A 14016-nucleotide genomic window follows, 5' to 3' on the forward strand; every position below is an offset into this window, starting at 1 on the left:
AATTTCATTTTAATCATTTATTTCAAAATCAACTCAACATACAATTAAAGAAAATAAACATTACGTATTATAACATACAGTCGAAATAATTAAGTTATGTCAATTAAGTTAAACAAATCAAATATCAGTGTATGTATCATTGAAAATGAAAAGGGATAAGCAAAATAGGCAAATGATCCACAAATGCCTTAACTCATGCTCTCCTTCATAAAAATAAAAGAAAGATAATTCTTATTGCTTTTTACTGCTACTGTTCTTAATAACTGTTTCCTTTTGTTCGTAGCAGCATAAAGGTTCGGTTAGAAAAATGGAAAGCAATTTATTAGTATGGAATTACAAGAACTGAGCTCCCATTAACTTGTGGTGTACCACAAGGGTCTGTGTTTATCTATATTATAATTACGCTTCTTGAACACAATGCAAATTCGAGGTCCTCAATAAACATCTGGGATTCGAAACCTACTGGTATGACAACAGTAACAACATAGGGCATCAAATCCTCGATCACACGAAGTGAATATCATTCCATTTTTCAGGTTCGACGAGGAAAAATAATGACTTTTACCATCGTTTTATTACCGGACAGGTAGCTGTCTCGCGAGAGCATATCTGTACACCTTCGCATTCGCTGTCTCTCGGTGAGTTGTTTTACAATCTTGCAATTTTGGAACGCCAAAGGGAAACTTTTAAACATAGTACACAGTACATTTTGAAGGACCTATGGTTTTTAGGCACTGTTGGTTAACAAATAGTCGATTTCGAGCACAGTCTGTTCAAAAGGTGTTGTATATGGCAGGCTTACCTATCGCAAATGTCTTTTAGATCAGGAAAGTATTGTTTGTGAAAGTTTTTAACTTATTTGGCCTTTTTATAAGAGCTATTCACAATTTTAATTGCATTTCTTCGATTTTTTCCTATTTTATTTGTAAACTCATCAGTAACCATGTACAACTTTATACTTAAATTTATCGAATGGTGCAGGTGGTATTTTTAAATTGAAGTGTGATGCTAAACAATTTACTGTTCAAATCCATATAGAAAAGGTTTTTAAAATGTTAAATAAAATTATATATACAGTAAAAAAATAATATTTTTGTATGTTTAAGTATTAATGTATAATATATCTTTTTTATTTTAAATTAAATTTTTGAAGAGAAATTTTATCACTGATTCTGTTTTATTTGTAATAATTTTGAAAAATATTTGTTAAGCTGGAAGGAGAAAATATAATACCTAGCATAATAATTATACAATTGTTTTGTGCATAGGGAACCGGACTTAATTAGTGTTTATACTATTTTCCATTTTTGCTATATAAGTTTTTATATTTTATTTGCGTTTGAGAATATGTATATGTTTTGGGCAACAAAACTTAAAGATACCTCCATGCTATCACAAAACTATATAACTGTATCTTCATCATGAAAGCAAATAAAATTTGCTGTATACATATTCCATGTTTGTATATATGTTTATAATATAAATATTTACAAACCTTCAACTTTTATAAAGAATGAGCAGTTCCCAATATTGTTATCCCTGTCGTTTGCTGTATACGTAATCTGATGTGCAACATTACTGGCCGGAAATACGTCACCAGGGTTGTGATTTGATGTAACAGACACCACAGTGCCACTGTTGTCGGTGGCGTTGGCTGGTGACCAATATAAGCGGGCAGATTTGGATGCTCTGTCTGTGAACACTGACCAAGAAGAATCCGATGCTTTTGCAACAAAGTTGTTAGAGTGTGACGGGCAATTTACTACAGGACTTTCAAGGTCTATTAAAGATAATAATGTTATTTACGCCAATGGTCAATGGTCATATATTTATATAGCACAATAAATAAAGACAATGAAAACGGCATAAATACAAAAATAAAACAATAAAAACGATGTGAACGGCATAAATACAAAAATGAGGAGCTCGATGATTTAGGAAGGGGCACTAGCTGGCAAAATAAGGTGATATGAGGTGATTTTTAACTCTTTGAGCCTGATTTTTGTTTTGCATTGAACAGTCAATGGGGCGACTGGGGATGCAAGCTTTGGCGGAGGTAGGGGTACCCCCATATATGTCAGTGATCAGAGGGGACTGGGCCTTAAAATGATTAGGCTAGCGTTGAACAAAAAAAATTCCAGAGGCCTACTAACCAACAACAGCAAAATGTAGTTCACATTCTTCAAAGTTACCCGATGCGTCGGTTGCTGTTATAATAGTTGAGTATGGTGGAAACAACCTCATTGGGTACACGTCACCGGGCTTGTTAGGGGAACTTGTGATAAGAGGTGGAATCCCGCTATTATCTATAGCGACCAGTGGAGTCCATGTAATTGTACCATTAGGACTTCCGTCGTCGGTGGAAGCGTAGATAATACTGCCGTAGTTTGTTGAATAGTAGTTAGAAGTTATCTTTGGGCACTCGAGCTGCGGCCGTTCGTTATCTACAATTAAAATGTTATATAACTGACTTCATACGATATCAATTCCTACAAGATCAAATCAGGTCAGTTATGAAGACGTTCATGACTACCGTAATAGACAGGTTGTTGCATAACATTCAATAAGGTATGGCATAGTTCATAAAAAATTTGGCAAACTAAAACGTCAATCCTAGTTTCATTTGTGTCACTGTCCAGTGGCGTACGGTAACAGTTATAATATTGTTGGATCTGGAGGGGTACCCCCTCCCCCACTTGGGCATAAAATAATATAATAAATAAATAAATAAAATAAAATATAAATTAAATCTCTAGACCACCTTTTCAGGACCCGTGAGCTGATTTTTTTTTTTGTTACATTGGGAAAATTAGAAGTCGGAAAAGCTCATTTCGTGCCATCTAGGAATCAACATTTTCCCAGGAAGGACCTCTGACCCCCCTTTCTTTTTAGTGTTCATCGATTCATAGAAAAAAAATTACGTATGCTACCCCATTTTTTTTCACACTAATATGCATATTTACTGTAATAAGAATGAAAAAAATTTACCTGACCTTTTCAAGAGCTTGAATTTTGAAGAACTTAAAGCTCATTAAAAGACACTTCAGAAGTCGTGAAAGATTATTTTCTGCCATCTAGGAATCAAAATTTTCCCGGGGCAGGACCCCCTTTCTTTGAGGTTAATCGATTCATGGCAAAAAGAATACGTATGCAAATACTCTTTTTTTTCTGTATCTAGACCTATACCGGTACACACATAATTGGCCTATTTACTGTAATACGTATCTAGCACACTTTATTCAAAATTTGAATACAAGACCAACATGGCCCAACATGTAAAACATGTCTGGCACGCACAAATACCAGATATCACACCAGGTAAATACCATCACCAAACTTTCACATTATTTTTGTTTGTTTATTTTCTATTCTATTTAATATTAAATAAATAAATAAATAAATAAATAAATAAATAAATAAATAAATAAATAAATAAATAAATTCTATAGATAGACAGATAGATAGATCAATAGATAGATAAATAGATAGATAGATAGATAGATAGATAGATAGATAGATAGATAGATAGATAGATAGATAGATAAATAGATAGATAAATAGATGATAGATAATAATAGATAGATAAATAGATAGATAGATAAATAGATAGATAAATAGATAGATAGATATATAGATAGATAAATAAATAAATAAATAAATAGATAAATAAATAAATAAATAAATAAGTAAATAAATAAGTAAATAAATAGATAAATAGATAAATAGATAAATAGATAAATAGATAAATAGATAAATAGATAAATAGATAAATAGATAAATAGATAAATAGATAAATAGATAAATAGATAAATAGATAGATAAATAAATAAATAAATAGATAAATAAATAAATAAATAATAATAATAATAATATTTAATATTTACTGTAATAAGAATGAGAAAATTTACCTGACCGTTTAGAAGAGGACATAAAACCTTGAATTTTGAAGAACTTGAAAGTAATTAAAGACACTTCAGAAGTCGGGAAAGCTTATTTCCCGCCAACCGCCAAATTTTTCCGGGGGGGGGGGGACTCCCTGACTCCCTTTCTTTTTGGGGGTTTTTGGAAACATTTTTGACACCCCTCCCCCTAAAATTTCAACCCACATCCTCCACTGGTTATGAACTCTCATTGGCCAAAGCCATAGCTGTTCGTAACAGCTATGAACTCACACTGGCTAAAGCCAGGCCCCTTTAAAGGTCTCCGGAATATTAATTATCAGCATTTTGCCCAATGCAATGACCGAGTGGCGCACTAGCGCGTAAAAAGAGATACTTAGTAAAATACACCAAAGCGGGCGAGGCTATATCCCACTGGGTAGTAGGCCCTCGAAGAAAACCTAACCACGGCTTCGGACCTTGTTCATACGTTGCTGCGATAATGTCATAATGTATTAGTATGCGGAAAAACTTACTCTTTCTAAAAGTGCCGTTCATCACACTATTCTTTTAGCAGTGGCAAGTTCAAAGAGGGGTCTGGCCCAGTGGTGGCGCCAGCGTCTGAAATCTAGCAGGGCGAGGGAAGTGAGGGAAAAATAACATTTTAGGGGAGGGGGAAATATGCTGGGTTGCCCAAGGTGGGTGTGGTTGGGCCTTGTACAAAATGTCTCGAAAATGGTTAAAAAATATGTCAATTTAGGGGTTTCAGATTCTTATTTTTTAATCGATTTTTTAGCTAGTCTACTAACATGTAGAAAATATATAACAATGTTTGCTCCTCGATGGTATTCTTCTTTTTGGGGGAAGGGAGAAACTGGGAAAATGAACATTTTCTGGGGTGGTAAATTCCCCTGTTCCCACCCCTCTCCCCCCGTAGCGCCGCCACTGGGTATGAGCAGCCGGTCCGGGAATCCCTAAATTTTAAAAATTATATTCAAATTTGAATCTGAGAGCTCCATTTCCGGCCATTTAGATGTGCCATAATCAGATTTTTTCAGCCATTGTGGGTCTGGGGTATTCTTGACAATCTATTTCGAATTCTTTGTCCAACAAAATCAATTGCAACAAACCACATTTGGTAAACGGCAGAATTAGGCATGGTTTCTGTAAACAATGGCTTTTAGGGATACCTAGACGTTAGTCCTCCCGTTAAACCAGGAAAACCGGGTGACTGAATGGATCTAGGTCAGACTGTCGAAATCCACATTGCCGAATGCCAGATTGCCAAGACCACTTTGCCGAATCCCAGTTTGCCGAATACCAGTTTGTCGACTCAAAAACCAAGGAATCCTAGTTTGCCAAAACCCAGTTTGCCGAATCCAGTTTGTCGAAAGTCAATTAAAAGCAGTGAGACATTAACAGCAGCATAAAATTCACGTTGGAACACTCTATCTTACCCTTATCATGACTACATCTGTACGGCGGACAGACTTGTGACATTGACTATTTAGATGCCATGAGAAGCCATTCCAAAACGCGATACTATCACTGAATATTTGTAAAATCAATAGTGGCTTATATAACTTGATTAACAAAACGGCTATCAGCTAAAAAAATAAATAAATATGCCTATCAGATTAAATGTCATAAGCATATTTATAATAAATATTATAATCAATATATTGTTCAATTAAGATAATAATATGCGTAAGGAAATAAATATATCAATAATAACCTGCAAGTATACACACGTGGCAGTGATGGTACAGAAAATTGTCGACATGGAAGCCAACATGTCCGACAGGAGGTCCGAATCAAGGGACTGACTAGACAGAACCTCGGTCAGGGTCCTGGCATAAAAATCTCTGGAAGAGTTCGTGTATTAGTTTTAGGAATGGCCCAAACAGTGGTTTTCGGCCACAATATTAGTTAATTAGAAATCAAAATAACGTCATGGATAGGCAGTTATTATGTTTGAGCCGACGGTCCAGGTTTTGCCGACGGAGGGGGATGCCTTACCCCCTCTCACGCCATCGCCGACACGTGCGTATGGCCTTTAGTACTTTAATAAAAGGTTTCGAAAGTCTGTATCATATTAAATGTTAACTGTATGTATGAATTACGACAAACTGGTCGGATACTGACTGAATTTAGCCTGGTTCTTCCTCTTCGACCTGACCGGCATAACGTTTCCTGCCAGTAGCTATGCTACTGCCGCTATAGGTCTTCGGATCTATAGGACACTCCAGCTGCTCCACAAACCACAAGGCAACAGCCAAAAAACAGCTATTATTTATAACAAATAATAGTCATAAGTGTTTTTCATGGTAAATGAAAAAACAACCTACCAATGACAGTTATATTGAAAAGACATTCAGCTTCATTTCCTACATAATCTTGTACCCAATATCGCACAGTGTACACTGTTGTTATTCCGTCGACGAGTTCAAATCTTTGTCCAGGCGAATGCGATTGTACTTCTGTTTTTATACCTTTATTATCGGATGCAGTTGGCTCCACCCAGGTGACCACTGCGTAAGACGTTCTTTGGTAGGTATCAACAGTTACGTCTTCCGGACATCCGTAAAATTGTGGGTCTTCATTATCTGCATCTTGTGCCCAACAGAAATATTAAATAATAATTATCTCTCTCTTGTTGTAAAATGATATATCTTAAACAGTAATATTGAACTTATAAATAAATAAGTATTATTGAACTTATAAATAAATAAGTATTATAAACTGACATTACAAATGGTAGCAGCCCTCTCTTTAAAGAGTGGCGGAATTTCAGAAAATGTTGTCCAAAAACTTTAAAGGGTGGTGCATAAAACTGTAAAGTGAGGATACATTTTTGGTACTACTTATGGTGTCGGATACGACGAGGCATGACCCGTGTCCCACAATTTAAATTTCATTTACTCGATACATTTTAATAAATTTAGTAATGCAAACAATATTAAACAAATAACTTAAATTATGAAGAAATGGAAACAATTCATCAAAACTAATACCTACAATTCAAGATGGAGTATCTTGTCCAAAGATGCGTACACTAAGTGTTGATGATATGTGGATAAAGATTTGAACACTATAAGAGACAGATCTAGGTCAGACTGTCGAAATCCACATTGCCGAATGCCAGATTGCCAAGACCACTTTGCCGAATCCCAGTTTGCCGAATACCAGTTTGTCGACTCAAAAACCAAGGAATCCTAGTTTGCCAAAACCCAGTTTGCCGAATCCAGTTTGTCGAAAGTCAATTAAAAGCAGTGAGACATTAACAGCAGCATAAAATTCACGTTGGAACACTCTATCTTACCCCTGTCTCTTATACACATCTAGATGTGTATAAGAGACAGCCAAACTTCCGGGGGGGGGGGGGGGGTTCTCCCGAACCATAACCCCCCTGGATACGGGCCTGTTATCAGATTTGAAACCAGAGCTTCGCCGAGAAAAATATGTGGGCCTAGCAGAATATCGTCATTTATATACTGTCATAACTACTATATTTGTTATGTAAATACATTAAAAAATATAGCTATACATTCACCTACACATGCACAAACTAAAAATCAAAATAATATTTCAAGATAAAGCAAATAACATTCTATATTTTAACTCCAAAGTTAAGCTCCTTCTCGAATACTCGCTCGCTGTTCTAAAGCTTCTAAACTGACTTGCTACTGGTTGATTCTTACCAAAATAAAAAGTCCGACGTCGTTTATTAACCAATAAAATTGATTTTTACATATGTTTTAGGTCATAAATAAAGTTAAATGTTGCCACAACAATGCCGAAATTGGTCCAATATCAGCAGAGCTGCTACGTAAAAACTTCGGGCGATTCACCACATTTCTACTGAAACCGTAGGTTTTACAAGGGAAAATATGAAAAACTACGGTTACAAAATCAAAAAGTCCGACGAGATTTGGCAACCTTATGGATTAAATTAAGATTATTAAAACTAATATTAAAATTGGAATAAGGATAAAAGAACTAAGGCGAAAATCGGACAAGTAGTAAAGTTATGAAGAGAAATGTGGGGGAAAATAGCGAAAATAGCTGAAAATCGAACGTTTCCAGTTAAATTAAATGAATTCGCGACGATCAAACTTATCCTTTTTTGTTTTCACTAACAGTTACATATTCTGTTAAAATTATTAAACAAGGATTTGGATGTGAAAAGTCTACAATAGGATTTAAAGTTCATAAAATTATGTAGTATTCCTAAAACAATCACTACAGATAATCCTACTTTATAACTTTATATTATATACATCACTATGTTGTTGTCATGTAGAAATAACCCTTTGTAGTATTGATTTGATCATATTTTCAGTTGTTGAATAATATTTGAACCTCTCGTCCCGTGTAATTTTTTTTGTTGGTAAAACGATCATTTATACCTTTTTCACACACGTATTTCAGTCTAGAACTGCATCGAAGACTGGCCCATTTGCCACTCGAGTAATTAATCGCAACACAATCTTTATTATAGTAATTGCTCGGTTGACCATAAGCAAAGTCTATAATTTAGTAGAAATGAAAAAGACATACATATTTAATAAATGGTATATAAATATAGTATTCCTTCAAACAGTAATGTTTTCTATTTTTAAATTAGTTTGTTCAACCTAGTGAAACATGGGATTTTCTAATATAATGAATACTGTAAAATTTTACCAAGTATTAATAATATATCTTTACATCTCTTGAAAACAGCATAATAGTGTAAGACATTAAACTGATAGGCTGGTACTTCTACCGGTAACAGAAGTGGAATTGTTCTAGCATTTAGGGAAGAAATCTCCTTTGAACTAAAGACACTGGAATTAGAAAGCAATAAGCATCAAATTTCAGTCGAAATACTCTTTTGGTTCCAGTCTGGTAAAAACCCTTTACCATGGGAATACATACGTTTTTCATAAAGGGAGGTAGAAATAAAATTGAAATCAATTATTAGCTCTTACTTCTATAAGAAGACCCTGTGTCATCAATCCATCTAAAGGTACCCTCTCTATATATATCTGTCAGGCCGATCCACACAGAATTGTAACTGGTTTTCTTTACGATAAAGTTATTCTCTGCATAACTTGTCACCACAGCCAAGTCTGCTCCTTTGTCTTGACACGAACTTCTGGCTGTTTGCCAAGATACACTGACAGCAAAATATTTATAACAGCTTCCTTGATATGAATCCCATCCTACCTCACATGAACTATCTTGAAAAAAAGATAAAAATATATATATCGATACAAAATACTGAGGCGTTTACATGCCATAATATTACGTAGGCCAATATAACTATTAAGTACTGGAGTGGTTAATTAGGAGTGGCAGTGTATTACAGAGTTTAATTTTTTTCTTAAACTGATAAAAACTAAAAGAATTTTAAAAAGTAGACTATATTACACTTAATCGTGATACCATATTTCCAACTATTTCCATTCATCTTAATAGCAATAAATTTATGTATGACATTTATATATTAGCGTGAGAATAAATAACCAATAATATTGCACAGATTTCAACCAATCATTAAACAAGGTTTGTTTATTTAGATAAAAGTGGTTGAATTTTGTATAAAATAATAATAATTCTTATGTTAAGATACTTACATATGTGATTTTTTAAAAGCTTTAAATCTATCGTTTTGAATATTATTTTGAATAGGCTGATTGTACTTTCTAATAACAATAGCAAAACCTTCTTTAAAAAATTTGATTTCAGGAAGTAGGGGTATCATTGTTAATCATTTTAGTTTCGTTTTATATGATACGAGTGGGGCACAGTACATATACAAAGGTATGTTTCCGTCCCCAAAAGATGGTCATTTGGATACCATCTTGGTTTTGGTATTCACTGATGTAATTTCAAAAAGAGTGCACCATCAGGTTTATCAAACAATCATTGAGTAAGTATTTGCATTGAGTTGGAAATTTACAAGTTTAGCTACACCGCACACAAGTCCACAGTACTATACTCATTACACTAGCGTAACTACTTGTGTCTTTAAAGACTAGGGATCATGTTAGTATCCGTATGTACATGTTGTAGGCCTATTTAAGTCGGGTGGCACTGCATTGCTGCTGCCGTGGTACACAGGTGTCCCGCCCAAATTTCTAATTTCCTATCTCCACCAGGTGATTTGTTTTCAGTCGTGTAATTTTGTGTGTGGGTGACAGGGTGTGTGTGCTGTCTCTTATACACATCTTCACTATGTTGTTGTCATGTAAAAATAACCCTTTGTATTGTCAGCTCAGATTCCCTTGAACGCATTTGTCGCCAGGCACCTCCGGTGGTGGCTTCAAGAGAACGTGCTTAACGTTCCAACAACCGTGACACAGCCCGTCTGCCGATTCGCGCGTTGTCTCAAAAACGGTGGCGATCTGGAGTGGGTGTGGATATGATCACTATTCAAAGGAAAACGTCCCAGACCAGATATTTCAAAAACTCATCAACAGATCTGATTAGGCCTACAACTTTCATGAAAGTTTATTCAAGTAATAAGGAAATCATCAACGTTTGGTGACGATCCAAATTTGGGTGTGAATTTGTGGGTCATTTTAAAGTACTAAGGTTCTAAACCTAAATATCTCAAAAAAAGTATGAATGGATCTGATGAAACTTTTCAGAATAGATTATCATGTTTCAATTAAAAAATGCTTACATTTTGGTGACGATCCGAAGTAGGGTGTGGATATGAGGACCATTTAAAAGATACGTTTGTCCTATACCGTAGGTCGATTCAATAGCTGTATGATGAATATTCAAATTAGTGCAATTACAGTAAATGTGTACAGAGTTTTTAATATGTACTAACTTTACATTTTTAGGGAACTGATTAGGAATAGTTTTGATGCATGTTTATATTTGAACATGTTACGCAATGAAAGAAATGGCAGGTATACAAATAATACAATAAAATGCGTTCCCGGTTGGCCGCATGAGTGTAAACTTTTTTGGAAGTAGGTACGGTAGGTTGTCACATTTTTTTTACAGTGTCAGTAAAATGTTTGAATATTATATGTTGCTTGGATTCTGTGTTCAAAACATAGCATGTGGAGTGAATAGTAGGCCTTCAATGATTTTTGGACAAATCATGTCGGATTACAAAATCTGAAAATGCCCACTCTAAAAAGAGTCCCCAAAAACCTAAAAGTAGAAATAGTGCCCCTCTTTGAAATAAAAAGTTCTCGTAATCTCGTACGCTCCGATGAGGGCAGCATAATCTTCCTTATGATCTTAAGAACATTTCTAATGTTAATATTTTCAAAATATCACTTAAAACCCATCTTTTTGCCTAACTCACTTGTCTCTGTTTCTGTCTGTGTCTTTTGTTGTCTTTTTTGTTGTTTTTTATCCAAGTATTTCTGTGTGGTATAAGATAGTTTTTTTCTGGAACTTATGTGGATCGGTTGCTCGGGATAATTTGAAATTTGGAGGGCAAAAGGAAAGGCGCATTATAAATGCCGAGTAACAGTAACGGCAATCAGCAAGAAAGCACAGTCAATCATGCGTGAAAAAGACCAGTCAATCAGCAAAAAACACACATTCAATCAGGCGTAATAAAAGCACAGTCAATCAGCAAAAAGGCAAAAAATCAGCAAGGTATTCCTAAAGCTCCTCATCGGAGCTAAAAATTAGAAGAGCTAATAAGATAGAAATTCACTTGTACAAAATGAATATGTCTTAAAATTTTAAAAAAGAAAGTCTTAAAACTTCAAACAAAATTAATTGAATACCTAGACGCTATTCGAACTCACGACCTTCGGTTCAATAGAGCACATCGTTAACCGACCGCACCATCTCGACGTGCCTTAAATAATGGTAATAAAAGTATCTACAGTCCTTTGTATTGGTGGCGCACTTCATAAAAATATCTATTAATTTATTAGTTAATCAATCAACCAAGTACTTCTAGAGCTCCTCATAATAAGAGAGAATTTTCCAAATAATTAGATTAAATAATTTGTGCAAAATTAAGATGTCTTTTAAAATTGGGCGGATAAAATAAATACAAGACGCGATTCAATCTCACGGCCTTTGGTTTTTTTTTTTCCAGAACCATACCGTGGAACCGTTGCACATTCGACGTGTATAGGAGTGGTAATGGCAGTAATGTACAGTGCAGCGTGACCACTCACAATTTTTGATATACCCAATGACTGGGTCTAAATTACCCAAGATTCTGCAAAAATTGCCCAAAATTACCCAAGCTTCCTGAAAATGCATTAAAATTTGAAAAAAAAACCCTTGTTTTTTCGCATGTATAGTTTCCCTTTTAGTTCAATTTATAAACCATTTTTTATTGAAATTGTTTGTGTTAATTATTAAAATGAATATTCATGCTGTAATAATACAGATAGAATAATACGCCCTCAGTCAGCCAGTGTTATCAGTAGATCAGTGATCACGTTAAATTATGTAATGCATAAAATTAGGTAAGATCAATGGCAACGCAAATCACACACAAACAATTCTGAACCCATGTTTATAGCAACTAACAGTCAATTAACAATGTTATGTGCACTTCGTTGAATTTTGCTTACTTGAATGGACTGAAATATACTTTGTTACTTCTTAATTCTTCCTTTATGACAAAAATATTTAATTTTCTTAGTAAAAATAAAATACCCAAGGATTTGAACGGAATAACCAAGAACCCAAAACCAAGTCAAAATACCCAAGATCTTGGGTAAATACCCAAGCAGTGGTCACACTGGTACAGTGAATCAGCTAAAAATTACACAAATCAGCAAAAAATCAGACGGATTTGCAGGTTACTCCTAGAGCTCCTCATCGAAGCTAAAAGGTGTTTGGGCGAGGTACTGTATGTTTTTGAAGAGGAGAGGAGCAAATCGAGTTTGGGTGGTAGTGGCGGTGGTTGAAGTAAATTAGGAACATATTTTGGAGGATTTATTTTATAGAAAGGGATTTGCGGTGGGCGGAGATATGCTGTCTACTGAGTGCTCTTTTTATTAGGCCTATTAATTGTTGTTGTTGCTGCTGTTGCTGTGCCCCTTTCGTAAACCTGCATTGGCACGCATTGACACGTAATGGCACTAGGTTTACTTGTTTACTATGGAACGCCAAAAGGATACAAGTGGCGCAGTGCAAAAGTCAGTCGCAGTGCAGAAGTCAAGTGGCGCGGTGCAAAACTGAAGTGGTGCAGTGCAAAAATAAAGTGGCGCAGTGCAAACTCAAAATGCGTGGGCCACCACTTTAGATTTGCACTGCGGCCACTTGACTTTTGCACTGCGATTGTAGTTTGTCCTTTTGGCGTCTGTGTCACTTGACTTTTGCACTGCGATTGTAGTTTGTTCTTTTGGCGTGATATCGCCAGAAGGACAAACTACAATCACAGTGCAGAAGTCAAGTGGCACAGTGCAAAAGTTAAGTGGCACAGTGCAAAAGTCAATAGGCGCAGTGCAAAACTAAAGTGGTGGCACACGCATTTTGAGTTTGCACTGCGCCACTTTAGTTTTGCCCTGCGCCACGTGACTTTTGCACTGCGCCACTTGATTATTGTATTAATCAAACTGTATTTAGAAAAAAAGATAAACTATGAGACAATAATTCCATACACATTTGCAACTCTAAGTGTAGCCCAAGAGCATGACATTTTCTTTCCTTTATTGAATGTTCTTCTGGAAATTGAATCCCACTTTAGTAGTATGTTTTATCTCCTTTTTAAATCACCATTTACACATGTAATTAATTAGGATTCATCATCTGCATCAACAATTGGGTATTTTTCTTCCTACTGGAGTGTACAAATACGAAAAAAATAAAACTTAACGCGTAATAACAGCACAAGAAATAAATATTAGGGAGGACGTATAGAAAAACTTGCAACGTATAATTTGATAATTAAAGTTATAAAATTTAAGGTCAATAGTAACATACAAAAAAATGCTAATTGCTGACAAATATTTAACATTTTCAATTATAAGAAATAAAAAAAAATCTGTGGGTCTTCGTTTTTCGGGTCTTCGTTTTGTAGACACCCATATAGGGTGTCTATAAAACGAAGATCCTTAATTATCTCATGCATCCTATGTTGGTGTCACTACAAATGACCGATGCTGCACATATGCGTCACTATACAGCATTCCTACTGCTTTTTTTTTTT

General features: G+C 35.0%; 1 protein-coding gene across 1 annotated transcript in view; it reads right to left on the reverse strand.

The window, feature by feature from the left end:
* LOC117124930 (hyalin-like) overlaps positions 1 to 9333 on the reverse strand; it is a 15195-nt gene extending 5862 nt beyond the window's left edge. The window contains exons 1-6 of the mRNA XM_033271267.1: positions 9309 to 9333; positions 8852 to 9103; positions 8288 to 8407; positions 6227 to 6484; positions 2154 to 2444; positions 1496 to 1780 (exon numbers count right to left, since the gene is read on the reverse strand). Of these exons, the coding sequence (XP_033127158.1) occupies positions 1496 to 1780; positions 2154 to 2444; positions 6227 to 6484; positions 8288 to 8407; positions 8852 to 9103; positions 9309 to 9333 (1231 nt within the window). The remainder of the gene's footprint in view (positions 1 to 1495; positions 1781 to 2153; positions 2445 to 6226; positions 6485 to 8287; positions 8408 to 8851; positions 9104 to 9308) is intronic.
* Between the last annotated feature and the right edge of the window lie 4683 nt (positions 9334 to 14016).

Source organism: Anneissia japonica, unplaced genomic scaffold (assembly GCF_011630105.1).
Source record: "Anneissia japonica isolate Jap-2015-1 unplaced genomic scaffold, ASM1163010v1 scaffold8236_len642391_cov169, whole genome shotgun sequence".
In the NCBI taxonomy this organism is placed as follows: domain Eukaryota; kingdom Metazoa; phylum Echinodermata; class Crinoidea; order Comatulida; family Comatulidae; genus Anneissia; species Anneissia japonica.